This window comes from Megalobrama amblycephala, linkage group LG23 (genome assembly GCF_018812025.1).
Source record: "Megalobrama amblycephala isolate DHTTF-2021 linkage group LG23, ASM1881202v1, whole genome shotgun sequence".
Taxonomy (NCBI): Eukaryota; Metazoa; Chordata; class Actinopteri; order Cypriniformes; family Xenocyprididae; genus Megalobrama; species Megalobrama amblycephala.
Window position 1 is genome coordinate 7,871,585 of NC_063066.1, and position 13,572 is coordinate 7,885,156.

At 40.2% G+C, this 13,572-nt stretch overlaps 1 protein-coding gene across 1 annotated transcript in view; it reads left to right on the forward strand.

Annotated features, from left to right (window-relative positions):
• tenm2a (teneurin transmembrane protein 2a) overlaps window positions 1-13,572 on the forward strand; it is a 333,490-nt gene that overhangs the window by 273,895 nt on the left and 46,023 nt on the right. The window contains 1 exon segment of the mRNA XM_048175813.1: window positions 10,999-11,121. Within this exon segment, the coding sequence (XP_048031770.1) occupies window positions 10,999-11,121 (123 nt within the window).

Genomic DNA, 13,572 nt, shown 5'->3' on the forward strand with positions numbered 1-13,572 from the left:
TTAGACGAGCAGCTTTATTCCACATTGTCATTGTGGCTCCGAGGTGACCTCGGCATGTCATCTCACGGCAGTCATGAGGGACGTAGAGACAGTGAGCGAAAGAGGAATCTGGACTTTGACACTGCACCAACATATGGTACATAGGGAACGGGAAGCATATGGCGTGTATGGTGTATTCCTGGTTCGGGAGCAGCAGGAAATGTAGTCTGGAAGCTGGTGACTCTCAACAGACTGTTTTAGGTCAAGAGAAGTCACACCAAGGGCAAAGGGACACGAGTTCACTTCAGTACGGCCGGGTGGGAGGGGAGAGCGCTCAAGCTGGCACACATTAGAGCGCAAGATCTCTCTAAAGAGGAGAGAGTGCGTGTGAAGGACGGCTTTCAACTCCTATCTTCTCCTCTGTTCATCTTCGTCCTTGTCGGTTTTGATTGATGTGTTTCATTTCTGGCACGGTGGTCAGCCGATCGCATGCACACGAACTCCCGCTCCAGTGCTAATGTTTGCAGCGGTCTCTGGTCTGTCAGCAGACGTCCACCGCTGCTCTGGCTGACCCATACTGTCCATCTGCAACTAGACCTCCCCTCTTTTCATGTCTGGCCCTGTCTAACAAAGGGCTTTCTCTGAAGTAAAACTTTCAGTTTGTTACCTCTATCATTGACTGATTGGTGACTTCCAACACATCAAGGGCCGTCACTAAAAAGACAAACCGTACAGTCGTCAGAGATGACCCTTGACGACCCGCAATGAAAGAGGCTCTTGAAGGTATTAGATTGATTTCAGCTCACAAACTGTTTATAATCACCTGTGAGATTTGAAGCGGTTGCATTCGCTGATATCTGTAATCGATGACGCCACATGTGGTGAGTCTTTGAGCTGGACGTGAGGATGTGTGCCACTTTAAACTGGAAAGAAAGAGGCAGACATGCGTGCATACAGAAAACAAAGCTGACTGTTTCATAGCTGCAAAGACAATGATGCAGTACTAGCATACAAATAAACAATCTCAATCACAGGCATCAAGGATTTGCTGATCTCAAAGGAAAGAAAGGGGGATTTGAAAAAGTAGGAAATAAAATATAAACAGTATGAAAGTGCTGATATGATCTCACCTGGGACGTGCGAGAGCGTTGGACCCCTGAGTGCTGGAGACAGACCTGAAATACGTCAGAATGTCTCATAATGACACCAGAAGGAGAGACAGCCATAATGAAGACAGAGAGATAGGGTGAGTGTGTCTATCTCTGTGTGCCATTGATCTAGCTCGTGATTTCAGCTGCCTCTCATTTCCTGTCGCTAATGTGAATGGATAAGCCTCTAGGCACAATACACACATACACAGACTGCATACAAAAACTGCATACCACAAGCTCCTCTCTTTGTGTCTTGATAAGCAGGTTTGCAGAGCACCAGCCATTCCTCGTCCCATTCCTGCACTGTGTTGAGCTCTGCGCAGAAAAACTCTTATCAGATGTGTTTGTGGCTCTGTTTCTCATATGGTTACTCTCTCTCTCTCTCTCTCTCTCTCTCTCTCTCTCTCTCTTTATTATTTACTCTCTATGAGAGTGTTGGTACCTAACTCATTTGACTAGCTTCATTAGCATATGACTATACTATAGCACCATTCTTAAAGGTACACTAGCAAAACTAGCCTGTTTTATTTTTTAATTGTAAGTGTCAGGGAGAATGCTAAGCTAATGTGTTACTGTTTTGGATGAGATGTAGGAAAAGGGTGAGAAGTTTTATATATATATATATATATATATATATATATATATATATATATATATATATATATATATATATTATACCTGTGTATGTTTTGAACTGGGGTGAATTTCATGAAAACTGTCAAGATTGTCCAGTTTACATTTGACCCCAAAATCAAAAGAAATAAGAATTTGTGTTTGTTTGGCAATGAAGCCTGTTTTTAGTACCATTTGTATGGTACTCAGAGCCACAACGACAATGTGGAACGTTTTTTTTTTAATACAATTAGGCAAATTTTCCTTCCAGTTTTCAAATAATAATAATAATATAACGCAATATTTGTTTGAGGAGCACAACAGTATTTCAGTCAGTGCATTTTACTGTGCATATCGCCCAAAATGATAGATTTAATGCATGCTTGTTTTCTGAACAAATGGGGCGAGTGACGAACAACCTTTAGAGTGCAGGCAATGAACTTTCAGTTGCATCATTTAGTTGGGCTGGGCCCCTGGAGGAAGTGTGTGTGTATTTGTGTGTTTGTGTGAGGATAGTGCTTCTCTGATGGATTAGGATGCTATTGATGGCTGCTTCACTCATTAACTGTGTATTTGAACTTGCCCCTCTCCCAAGAGGCAGAGGCCAAGGCTCTAATGAAACACACATACATATATATGCAGAGCCTATGGGAATCTCCCGGTGCTTTGTAGTTCCATTTCAAAGCCCTTTGACGAGGCTTCTCGTTTGCTGTGGTTCTACCCTGTAGCCTTACCCTATTCCATGTCCCCTTCCATAAACACACATTAAACAGCTTTCTGATGTAGTCCAACTATTACTGAAAAAGATGTATTCAGGTATGTCCTTTTATGACTGATGTCAGTTGGCCAGGTAATATCAGTGCTGGTTTATCAGTAATATGTTACTCTTTATAAAATTGCATTGCATTACTTTTTTACTTAATATGGAAATTATGTTAATTTTACATTTGCATAACTTTTTATTACCATCAGCTGACTGAGACATGCAGAAATGAACAACCTTTGCTGTGTATTTATGTGCATAACTTGTTTGAAAAATATTTTGGAGTAATGTTACTTTGCTTGTTAATCTGATCTGAAGTAATCTGATTATGTAACATGCATTACTTATAGCACATTTCCTCAAAAACTGATGATAATTGATCATAGTGCACTCATTTTTATTTTTGCTTAAAAGGGGCATTTCATGGAAAACACTGAAATGTTTTCTTGTAAAATAATTTGATTTACTATGTAGATTCATGATTCTCAATGATCAGAATTTACTCCGGTCATCAAGTGGTGACCAGTCACATAACTCCTTTACCTAACCATATTCAATGTAGTCTGCCTTGTGTCCGAATATGCCTACTCGCCTTCTATTTAGTCGGCATAAACCAATATGAATTCGTAATATCCATAAAACATTAAGCCTACCGCCAAAGTCTTTAGATATATATGAAGGAATAAGTCTCACCTTCTAAATAAAAGAGCCAATTGCCAATTGATAAAGTTATGGTGTCACTGTAGCTGCTGTTAGAAGCTCTGGGTGTCAGTCTTTACCATCCCACTTTCTTCTATTTTTTATTACTTCTATTTTTTATACGTATTTTTCACTCCTGCAGAATGGGTTAGTACAGTTTACTACAGAACAATTCACATATGTCGGTGTGAAATAAACAGTTATGGAAATGTAGAAATTAAAGTTAATGCTCCAATCTCCTCCCAAAAGTCCATTGGTTCCTCAGTGACTACTACTTTGCTCAGAGAAGCTGTCAATCTCAGCTGTCAATCATGATGTCTCACCCCCCTTTTTATAGCATCAAATAACTAACTAGAACCAAACTTGTTTTAAAAAAAACGAACAATTGAACTTAGATCAGCGTGATAAAAAATACCTAAAATGACAGAAACCATCTTTGAAAAAAAATTACTTTAAGTCTAATTTGTTTAGTTAGATTACATGGAGGGGGCGGGGTTTATGACCTATACTGCATCCAGCCACCTGGAGGCGATCGAAGCGTTCTGGCTTCACTTTTCAGGACTTGTACAGCACACTTGGTTCATATATGTGACTGTTTTTTTGTTTTGTTTTTTTTGTTTTTCCCCGTATTTCCCATTTATTTTCCAATGGCATGAACAAAACAAGTGTGACTATTTTTATATCCATTTAGCCTTTCTCTATTTGTGTGTGTGTGTGTGTGTGTGTGTGTGTGTGTGTGTGTGTGTGTGTGTGTGTGTGTGTGTGTGTGTGTGTGTGGTCACATAGCAACTGGCATAAAAGCCATTGAGTTTTGTACCATTACGTTGAAGTAGCGGTTTTAAACATTTCAAAACATTTTTTTTTTTTTTTTTTTTCGGTCTAAAATGACTGAACACAAGAGGGTTAAAGGTATAATTCCTTATTCTTAAAGGTGCAATAGCAGTAACAGCCTGTTTGATCCAAATGCTAAGCTAATGTGTCACTGTTTAGGATGAGATGTTGGAAAAAGGTGAGAAGTTTTTTTTTTTCTGTTCTTTTTCTTTTTTTTAACAGCAGGTTTCGTAAACCAATTGCAAATGCCGTCCAGGATAGTCTCAGCTTACAATTAGTGTCCTAATTGAGGTCAGTCTTGTTAATTTAGTGGTAAATTAGAACAGTTAATACGCGTTTATTATGGAGGCCAAGGGAGACCGCAAAAATAAGGTAAGGGAAAATTACCTTTTAAGTAATATGAGGTCTCTTTTGCGCTCTAATTATGGCTGTGTAATTGTGTGATATGTTGAGTAGAGGTGTGTGTGGATAGAGGGATAGGATGTCCTGGTTTCTGCTGCGTGTTGTGGCATGTTAGAAAGGTGACCTGAGAGTATGTCCCTCAGCTCAGTGATACACACAATGCCTGGAGTGTTTTTGTGAGACTGCGAGATTCTCTGTCGAGAATTGCTAAGTGTGTCAAGAAGCATTTTCCCACATTCATTGTTTGCTGATCTGACAAATTTTAGCACTGGAAGCTTCCACAAAACGCATAATTCTGAATTCTCTAGAAAGTGCCTGTCAGGGGAACTATGCGGATGAATTGCACATGGACACCCAAGGCATGAAAGGTAAATAAACGAATGTAACCGCATGCTACTCATAGGTGTGGACGCTAGAAGCTGTTAGCATGTGTGATGAAAGAGAAGAAAGAACGAGTAAGAGGGAAAAAAGACAAACATAAGAAGGTATGCAGACAGAGATGCTTCTTCTTTATGAAATATGTATTTGCTTGCCTACAGAGAAATTCATGCAAGAGCCCAGCCTCATATATAACATCTGTAGGGAAATAAGCGCATGTATTCTTTATGATGAGCAGATATGAAGACATCTCTTTCCTCATGTTCACTTCATATTTAACATCTTAGGGAGCAATAGTGCTTAGAAAAATGTGGGGTCGTGTGAATTATTTTGGTTTCTAGCAGGCCCGCACAGACTCAGAACTCGGTGGAAACCTACACAGATTTCCTTGTATGTTCAGTGTTTTAGCTAATTTTATTATACTTTCAGCCATCATAAGCTCCATTTAACACAGATTTCTCACAAAAATGGTTTCAGATTGTGTTTGGAAACTGTTCTTATAAGGGTAGTTCACGCAAAAATGGCTCAAAAGCTGTTTTGGACCACCGTGATTTTTATGTGTGTGTGTGTGTGTGTGTGTGTCTGGTGTCCATTGTGTTATTTATAGCCATGTCTTGGGGTGAGGTTGGACCTGGCCATCCACTCGCATGTGACTTACTTTCCACTCGGGCCAGAAGCAGCTCAGCCAACACCAGCATAGTACACAGGCATATGGATCCGTTCTAGCAGAGAGAAACCTGCCACCTGCATATGTGTGTGTGTGTGTGGTCACAGAGGTCTAATCGGTGATGACAGGTGCGGCTGAATCATAGAGGGACGTCCTGCCAGCCCTACTTCGATATGCACATACGTCCGCTTTCTTTCCCTTTTTCTGCATCTCCCGCTCATGCACACAAATAAACAGACAGGAAACTGCCAAGAGCTTCCTCCAGGTCTCTCTCACGTAACTGTACCTTAAGGACAACCGTAAACCCATTTCAGGGACCTGTCTCACATGTCTTATGCTTTACCTCTTGCTCTATCCATCCCTTCTTTCTCTCTGTGCAAGGTAACCTTGTATCAGGGATGTTGGCATGTCAGGCCAAATTTTGAATTCTGGAATATTCCAGCTGTAAAATCTGCCACTGTATAATTATGGTACAGTCAAGACAGCACACATGCATGCACATTTACACACACTCAAAACAGTTAATCTTAGAATGTTTCAGCACAAAAACCGGCATCTGTCCGTCTGTCTGTCTACAGTATCTATTAAATTAATCTCTTTTGCTGAGCTGTTGCTCTGTGGTTGTAATGCTCAAACAACAGTGAAATATGTTGATACTCCCACAGTGTTTACATTTTTTCACATATGAATGACTTTATGATTGTCTCTACAGTACCTGTTAATCTGAGATAGGATTAAAATTCAGTGTATCAACTTTAAATGTATTCTCGAGAAAGTGACACCTTCCATTCGTTTGTGCAGGTGAATTATGCATCAACACATCTATATTATGCATTGATTTATACATTTTTAATCATACACATTTCCTCACAAAGCTGAGCCCTTCAGTGAATATTCATCAGGAGCCTGAGAATAAAGCTGTTATCTATAGCCTGATCTGCACACATGCGTAAAACAGCAGACAGCTTAATGTTGTGCGTGGAGACAGAAAAAGAGATCACGTCCTGTGCTAAAACAACCGTTCATTTTAACGTCGGTGACTATCGCGCATGCCATCAGCTTTGGTTCTCTTTTTCTCTCACCCTCCTTAGATTGGGCTCATTCCCTCGCTGTTGTATTGAAAACCCGTCACTTCATGCAGTCAAAATTTAACTCAATATTGCCACCTACTGGTCCAGAATACATTAGGCTTACGCTTCACGCACATACACGCGGAATGGATTGCAGATATACAGAGTGTCTGAGCTGCAGTTAATCTGTCTGAGTCCTGTCTCTCGATGCTTTCAGTTATTGTAGTTCACTGATTCATTTGTTAATTATTTAAAAGATTGCAAAATTAGCATTTGGTCGCTATCGATGTGCACCGACAGAACAGAGAGAGAGATGATAAGATAATGAAGGACAGGAGGTTGAGGAAGATCAATGGAGCGGAGACACGTTAGAGGTGAAGGAGTAGATTGAAAAGCATGGAGAGAAGACTGGAAGGAGAGGAGGAGAGAAAAGCTATCTCAGTGTTTGCTCCAGACCATCTGAAACAAATAAAAGAGCTGACAGAGACACACTTAGAGTGTCAGCGCTTTCCTTTAACTGAAAAAGAGACCAAGAGAGAAAGGGAGCGGTATAGAGAGAGAAAAGGAGAGGGGGACAATGTCTGAGCGCAGGCGGAGGGGGAGATGGAATTTGACAAGAGAAAATTGATTTTCTGGGATGAGATTTAGGTGTGATAGGCAAGCAGAGGGAATGTGAGAAGAGGGGTGGAGTCACTAACGTACACAGACAGTATACCTGTAAATCCTGTAAATCTCCACCTGCCTGATCAAAACCACAAGATGCAAAGAGAGAGTAAGACGGGCAGAGAGAATGTTTACAATAACGGCAATTTGCAGCAACCAGATATTCCAGTGATTCCAGCGATTTCCAGAGACAGAGACAGTTGGCGATGTGATGTGCAAATGAGCAATGACGTGATACGGCGCCTACCAATCAGAGTGCAGACAGCGATCCAGTACCGGATACAGGTGGATATAATAATGAAATCGAGTAGGAACACCTGCAAGAAAATCGCTGTTAGTGTGAACTGGACTTTAGAGAGCGAGATATGCATGGAGATAGAGAGTGAGACAGGCAGATTGAGAGTTTTGTGAAGTCTTGCCATGATAGGATGAATGTGAGAGATGGAGATAGTTAAGGAGAGGGTGAGACCGGTGAGGAAAAAGAGAGGCAGGCAGAGAGGTAGTGAAGTAAGATGAGATTTTTACTGAAAATATAGTTAAGTTGAGAATGGTGGTGGGAGAAGAGAGTTAGACAGATAGTGTTTTCAAAGGTACCGACTGCGATACTAAGTCGGTACTGAAATTTTAAAAATGTGACTCTTTGAGCACTGTTGAGTGGATTTGTAAACATGTCTGATTGGTAGGGCTGGGACAATGCATTGATTATCGATTCACGATACAATGATTCTGGATGGATTCTGAGCTCAGTTTTAACAGCAGATGGCGCTCTAGGCTAGTTTTTAACCGCACACTCAATGCTCATGAAGAAGAGTGCTGGAGAGCGCTCGTGCATTCGAGCTGAGTCATGTAAGAGGTTAAATATACTTGCACCTCGGCTCAGGATTATTTTATGATGCGAGATTAATGTAAACGCAGCCCACTGCCAACACCCTTGTAATTCGGTTCAACCTCTTCGAACTCTATGAATGATTATTTTAGGTTTAAGTGGTGTGTGTAAAGGAACTGGAAACGAGCAGAGTACGGGTGTTTCTAAAGCACGTAGTGCCATCTGCTGTTAAAAACTAAGCTCAGAATCAATTCGAGAGAGAATCGCGATACATCAGAAAATATCGGAATCGCTCCAGATTCTTTCTATCATCAATGGAGAATCGATGTTTTGTCCCAGCCCTGCAGTCAGAGGTGAGTACTCTACTGTCAGAGGTGTTTATGAATCCGCTCAACAGCCCTCAAAGCGTACCGACTTAGTATCGCGGTCAGTACTTTTGACAACGCTATAGTGAAGTAGAGAGTGAGACAGGTAGAGAGAGGTTTGTGAGAAAGGGAGTGGTAAATTGAGGTTTAGAGTTGAGAGTCCGACAGACAGAGATGGAATTGAATTTAACTGAATTTAACTGAATTGAATTGAGATACCAAGGTAGAGAGTAAGACAGGCAGAGAACAGGTTATCCAGACAGATAGAGACTGAGACAGAGAGATAGTTGCAAATAAGACAAGAAAGATTGAGGCAGACAGAGACAATGAAACAGACAGAAAGAGTGTGAGACAGAAAAGGAGTGAAAGTCAGCGAGAGAGAGTTTTGTGAAGTCTTGCCATGATAGGATGAGGGTGATAGTCCTGGAGAGAGTGAGACATGGAGAGATAGTTTGAGATAACAAGGGAGCGAGTCAGACAGGAAGAGAGAGGATGAAATACTGAGGTAGAGAGTGAGACAGACTAAAAAAGGCAAAGCAGAGAGAGAATGAGACGGGGAGAGAGTTAGACAGGCAGACAAAGTGAGAGACAGAGAGTGAGAAAGGCAGCGACAGCACCAGACGGACAGAGAGAAAGCATGTCCACTTCTAATAGTCTAATAGTGTGTGCACATTTGCACAGTGGATTAGCAAGTTAGTAAAAGGACTTTACAAAGGAGGTCATACATGAGAGCAACACAGCAGCTTCACATGAACCTCCTCCTGTGACTCTGACTACTGAGGCAGTGATGGCTGCTGTCTCTGATGACTCACAATCTCAGCCCATCTTTACCGCCACTGTGAAGAACAGACGACGCAGACTCACAGGATCGAGAGATAAAGCGTAAGATCCCGCAATCAGCCCGAGATTGCGTGTTACAAAGAGCTTCCTCTCTCCCGCGTTTCCTGCGGCACCTCTAGAGTTCAGCAGATTAAGCGCTCCTCTCTCTTCAGCTTGTGATAAAAGTTTCTTGGCAGAACTAGAAAGGACACGGGTCGGGAAAAGATTCATCTGACAAACTGCACGCAGGCCTCGGAGCGAACAGACCAAAATAAGCTCCACAGGCAGGAAAAAGAAACAACAGCCCCGCGATACAAAGAGAAAAGACAGAGAGATCTGCTTGCTTTCAGCTGTCACTCGGATTGTCGCTGATTCATGCCAGCTCGACATGAAAGCTCTGAATGCTGTCAGGATTCTGCTGGTTTTCTGTCTGCGCATTTGTTAACTTTTTTAACCTGTTGCGGTGCGAGTAATTCCTACAGACGTGGGTCTCGCCTCCTGCTTCTCTTTCTGTCTGTGTCTTTAGAAGCGTGTCTACATCATTTCCTCGGGGCTTCGGTGACTGAATGACTGAAAAGACGCTCACACGCACACACACACACAGTTAAATTGATTTTGCTAATGAACCAGTTAGATCTGTCACCCAATTCCTATAATCTACTAGCAGAAAATCATTTTGTGGCACTTTCCGTGATGGCTGCATATTACACTACAAATTTTTATTGTATTTTTCATAAATAGTAATTATTTATAAATGGTTATAATGCCGATTTATGGCCATGTCTTTAAAAACTACATTTCATTAGTACAAAAAACTTGTGCTGTTATACATTAAACTCTTTATAAATATTAAATTCATTATGACTTTTACAATTATTACAGTCGTTTACAACAACATGCAATGGATTTTGAAGTGTATTATAATTTATTATAATACCTTATATTGCATTGAAAATACTTATAATGATAATCTTATCATTGATAATACTTATAATGCATTATATTACTTATAATGTATTGTATATACTGTACATGCTTTAAAGATGGCACTAGAAATGGAATCATTTTTGCACTTATTTTGAGGGAAAATGTGTACAATTCTGTTGAACATGGTAATCTGGTAATATTGCACTCTTATAATTAGCATGTCATTATCTAATATTATTATAATATAAATATATAAATATATTCAATAAATAAATGTGCAAGGTGCGGGGCATATGCAACATTTTGTGAACGATGGCTTTTCAAATTTGGTGTAAAAGGAGTTTGAATATATTGAGTTATTGTTATAGTCAGAGAACATTTTTAACATTTTTCCAATATATGAAAGAGCCCCAGACTAGTTTTATACAAACACACATCGCTGTGACATATATCAGACTGGGGATCAAATGCAAGTGTCCTGTGAGCGACAGATGGCTCCTCAGTCAGTCAACATCAATCAGGCAGGCAATCAATAAAAATGACTGGGCTGTCTGTCTTTTTTTATTTTCTTTTTTTATTTTTTCAGGGAAAAAATAAACCACTTCATTTTACGGCCTCTCTCTCTCTGTACAAGGTTTAACAGATCAATATTATACATTTTAGATTTAGTATTTTGTTTCATTTTGAATCATTTGTGTTCTCTTCGTGAAGCAGCAATACAAAGTAGCTTTTGCAAAGTCCTCAAGCTTTTCTTTTTCTGGCTACCTTTCTCTTCCCATTTACCTGCACTGTTTACACTCTTTCTTTCTCTGTTTCTCTCTCTCTATTGCTCTCTTTCTCTCTCAGCCATGAATCTGTTGGGGCTGAACTGGCAGCTGAAACCTGTGGTTGGTCCCATGCTGAACAACGGCTTGGGAGCCGGGCTGCCCAGCAACAGTGACGTAGCAACAGCGCCCTCTGGAGGCAGAGGTGAGCAGCACAGCCTCGCAGCACGCTGCAGTTCTGCACGATCTTTTCTATGAGGAGGATGTTGAGATTGACAGAAAATCTCTAAGGGGAAAAAGCCTATAAAGTAGATTCAGAAAAAAAAAAAAAAAAAAAAAATCAGTTGTGTTGAAACCTCCATGCCCTGTATATCAATTTGTTTCCAGCTTGTACCCATTTTGATTTGTGTTTAGTAATTTGCTTCTCTGTCGCACACTGAGGTCCTATCATGACAGCACATTTATGCCCACACACACGTCTCTGCCTGCTTCCACGATCGACAAGGGACATTATTCTCTGGGCTTCATTTCTGTGACAAGAAGCCAAGTAACCATGTGATTAGGTAGAGCAGCAAGGCATTGTGGGCCAGTGGTGCTGAGAAAGTGATTATTTAAAAAAAAATAATAATAACTTTCTCAGTGATTATTCACTGTTTTTTTGAGTGAAACAGTATGTTACGCAACGAGAAATATGTCAAAGGGGCTTTCTCACTGCGCTTAACCCTGTGTTATTTGTCATTCTAAACCCTGCTTTTAACCCTGGGTAAAGGAACGTTTTACACTTGTAAGGTTAGCACCATTTTTATATCCTGGGTTATGAAACCCTGCTTTTCCTGTGTTAATTCCACCAAACTTGGACCGTGTGAAACAATGCTGTGTTAGAATGTTACGCTAGATGCTTGGCAACAGACACCAAATCGCATTCTTTGTGTTTGCATGCTTTGGATAGTCACAGAAACGCATGTGTTGTGACTGCAGTCAAATGGTGACTGAAAACCCATCAACTGGAGTAAAGAAGATTTTTAAAGGTTTTATTCTTACCTTTATAGTGTGAAGTAAGTCCATTCAGGAAAAACTTGATAGTACAGTGAGCAATATATGAGGATGCGCAATGCTAGAGCCTTTATGTAAACAGTTTGTGTGCTTTCGTCCAATCAATGACACTGACACAGCAAATATGCAAATAAGAACGTTAACACAGCCTTAAGGAAAGTACAATGTAAAATGAAACGTTAACTATGGGTGAAGTATGAGCAATATGAAACAGAAAACAAGATAACCCAGGATTCCATTTACCCGGGGTTTAGAGTGACCCAAGGTTATCTGTTTCAAATGTGTGAAAAGCCCTAAATAGTAGTATGCCTTTTGTCACATGACCTCATCATGCACATCTTCATTTTTAATTCCATTTTGTCTAAAAACAATATTCTGTGGCAGTCGATCAAATAATTACTCCAGAAAAAGATGTTAAAGGGGTCATATGATTCTTTTTAACGTATTTCTTTTCATTTAGTGTGTAATGTATCTGTTTTTAAGATCTGCAAAGTTACAAAACTCGTAGTCTCCCACAAAGGGATTTATTCTAACAGAAAACGCTGCTCCAGCCCTGCCTAAAACGCCTTGATTGAAGTCCAGATATTACTTACATCTACAGTGTGTCACAATGTCGTGGAGACGCTGTGTGTTTGGATGCGAAAAGAAAACTGTTTTGTCTGGCTTTCCGAAAACAGATGTTGGTTCCAATCGATTGGCTTGATCATCCGCATTTTCAGAATCTGTTGTGTTTACAATTGCTTAAAGCCTTGGAAGCTGAAGCTCGCAATTTTGTTAAGGGGCTTTACATTTTTGACACAAGCTTGAGGGTCTGCAACGCACAGGGTCAGCTGGCCAATCATAGCACTCTGGGCTTTTTGGAGGGAGGGGCTTTAGAGAAATCGATGCATTTCAAACAGACAGAGTAAAGGAGCTGTAATAATGTACAGTATGTGAAAAATAATGTGGTTTTGAACATTTAACCTATTCTAACCCAATAAACAAAATAATGAACTTTCAGAATTGCATGATATGACCTCTATAAAATCATTTCCAACACATTTTGGAAACATAAGCTCATTGATTATTGTGTTCTTTTTTTTTTGCTGCAAACTTTTTGCCAGATGTAGTAGATCATACAGGTATTACATGCATAACACATTATACTTTCAGTAAACTGCAGAATTTGTATTATGTAGAGTAGTTTGGTAGGATATTATGCATCGCAGCCAGCATAATCCCACATAATTAGCACCTCCTCATGACCTTCTGATAACTCTGATTTTGCCAGCAATCAAACTTTCAATTAAAGTTGATTAACGTTGCAAGCAGACACTCTTATGCACTCGCATACTTACACAACAACCCATTGGCTTTCACCCATCTCTTTTCCCCAGCTCTCTCTGGCTGTCTCTGTCTTGATCTCACACGCTCACAGATTCACAGGAAGTGTCCTAGAAAACAGCACATCACCTCTGTATGAAGGACAACACAGCCTTTTTTTCTTTTTTCTTCGGTCTTTACAACAGGCAGTGACTAGTCGTCTTTGAGCACACAAACACACACACACATGTGCTCTGTTACAAAAATGTATATAAACATATTTCATTCAATACTGAAATGT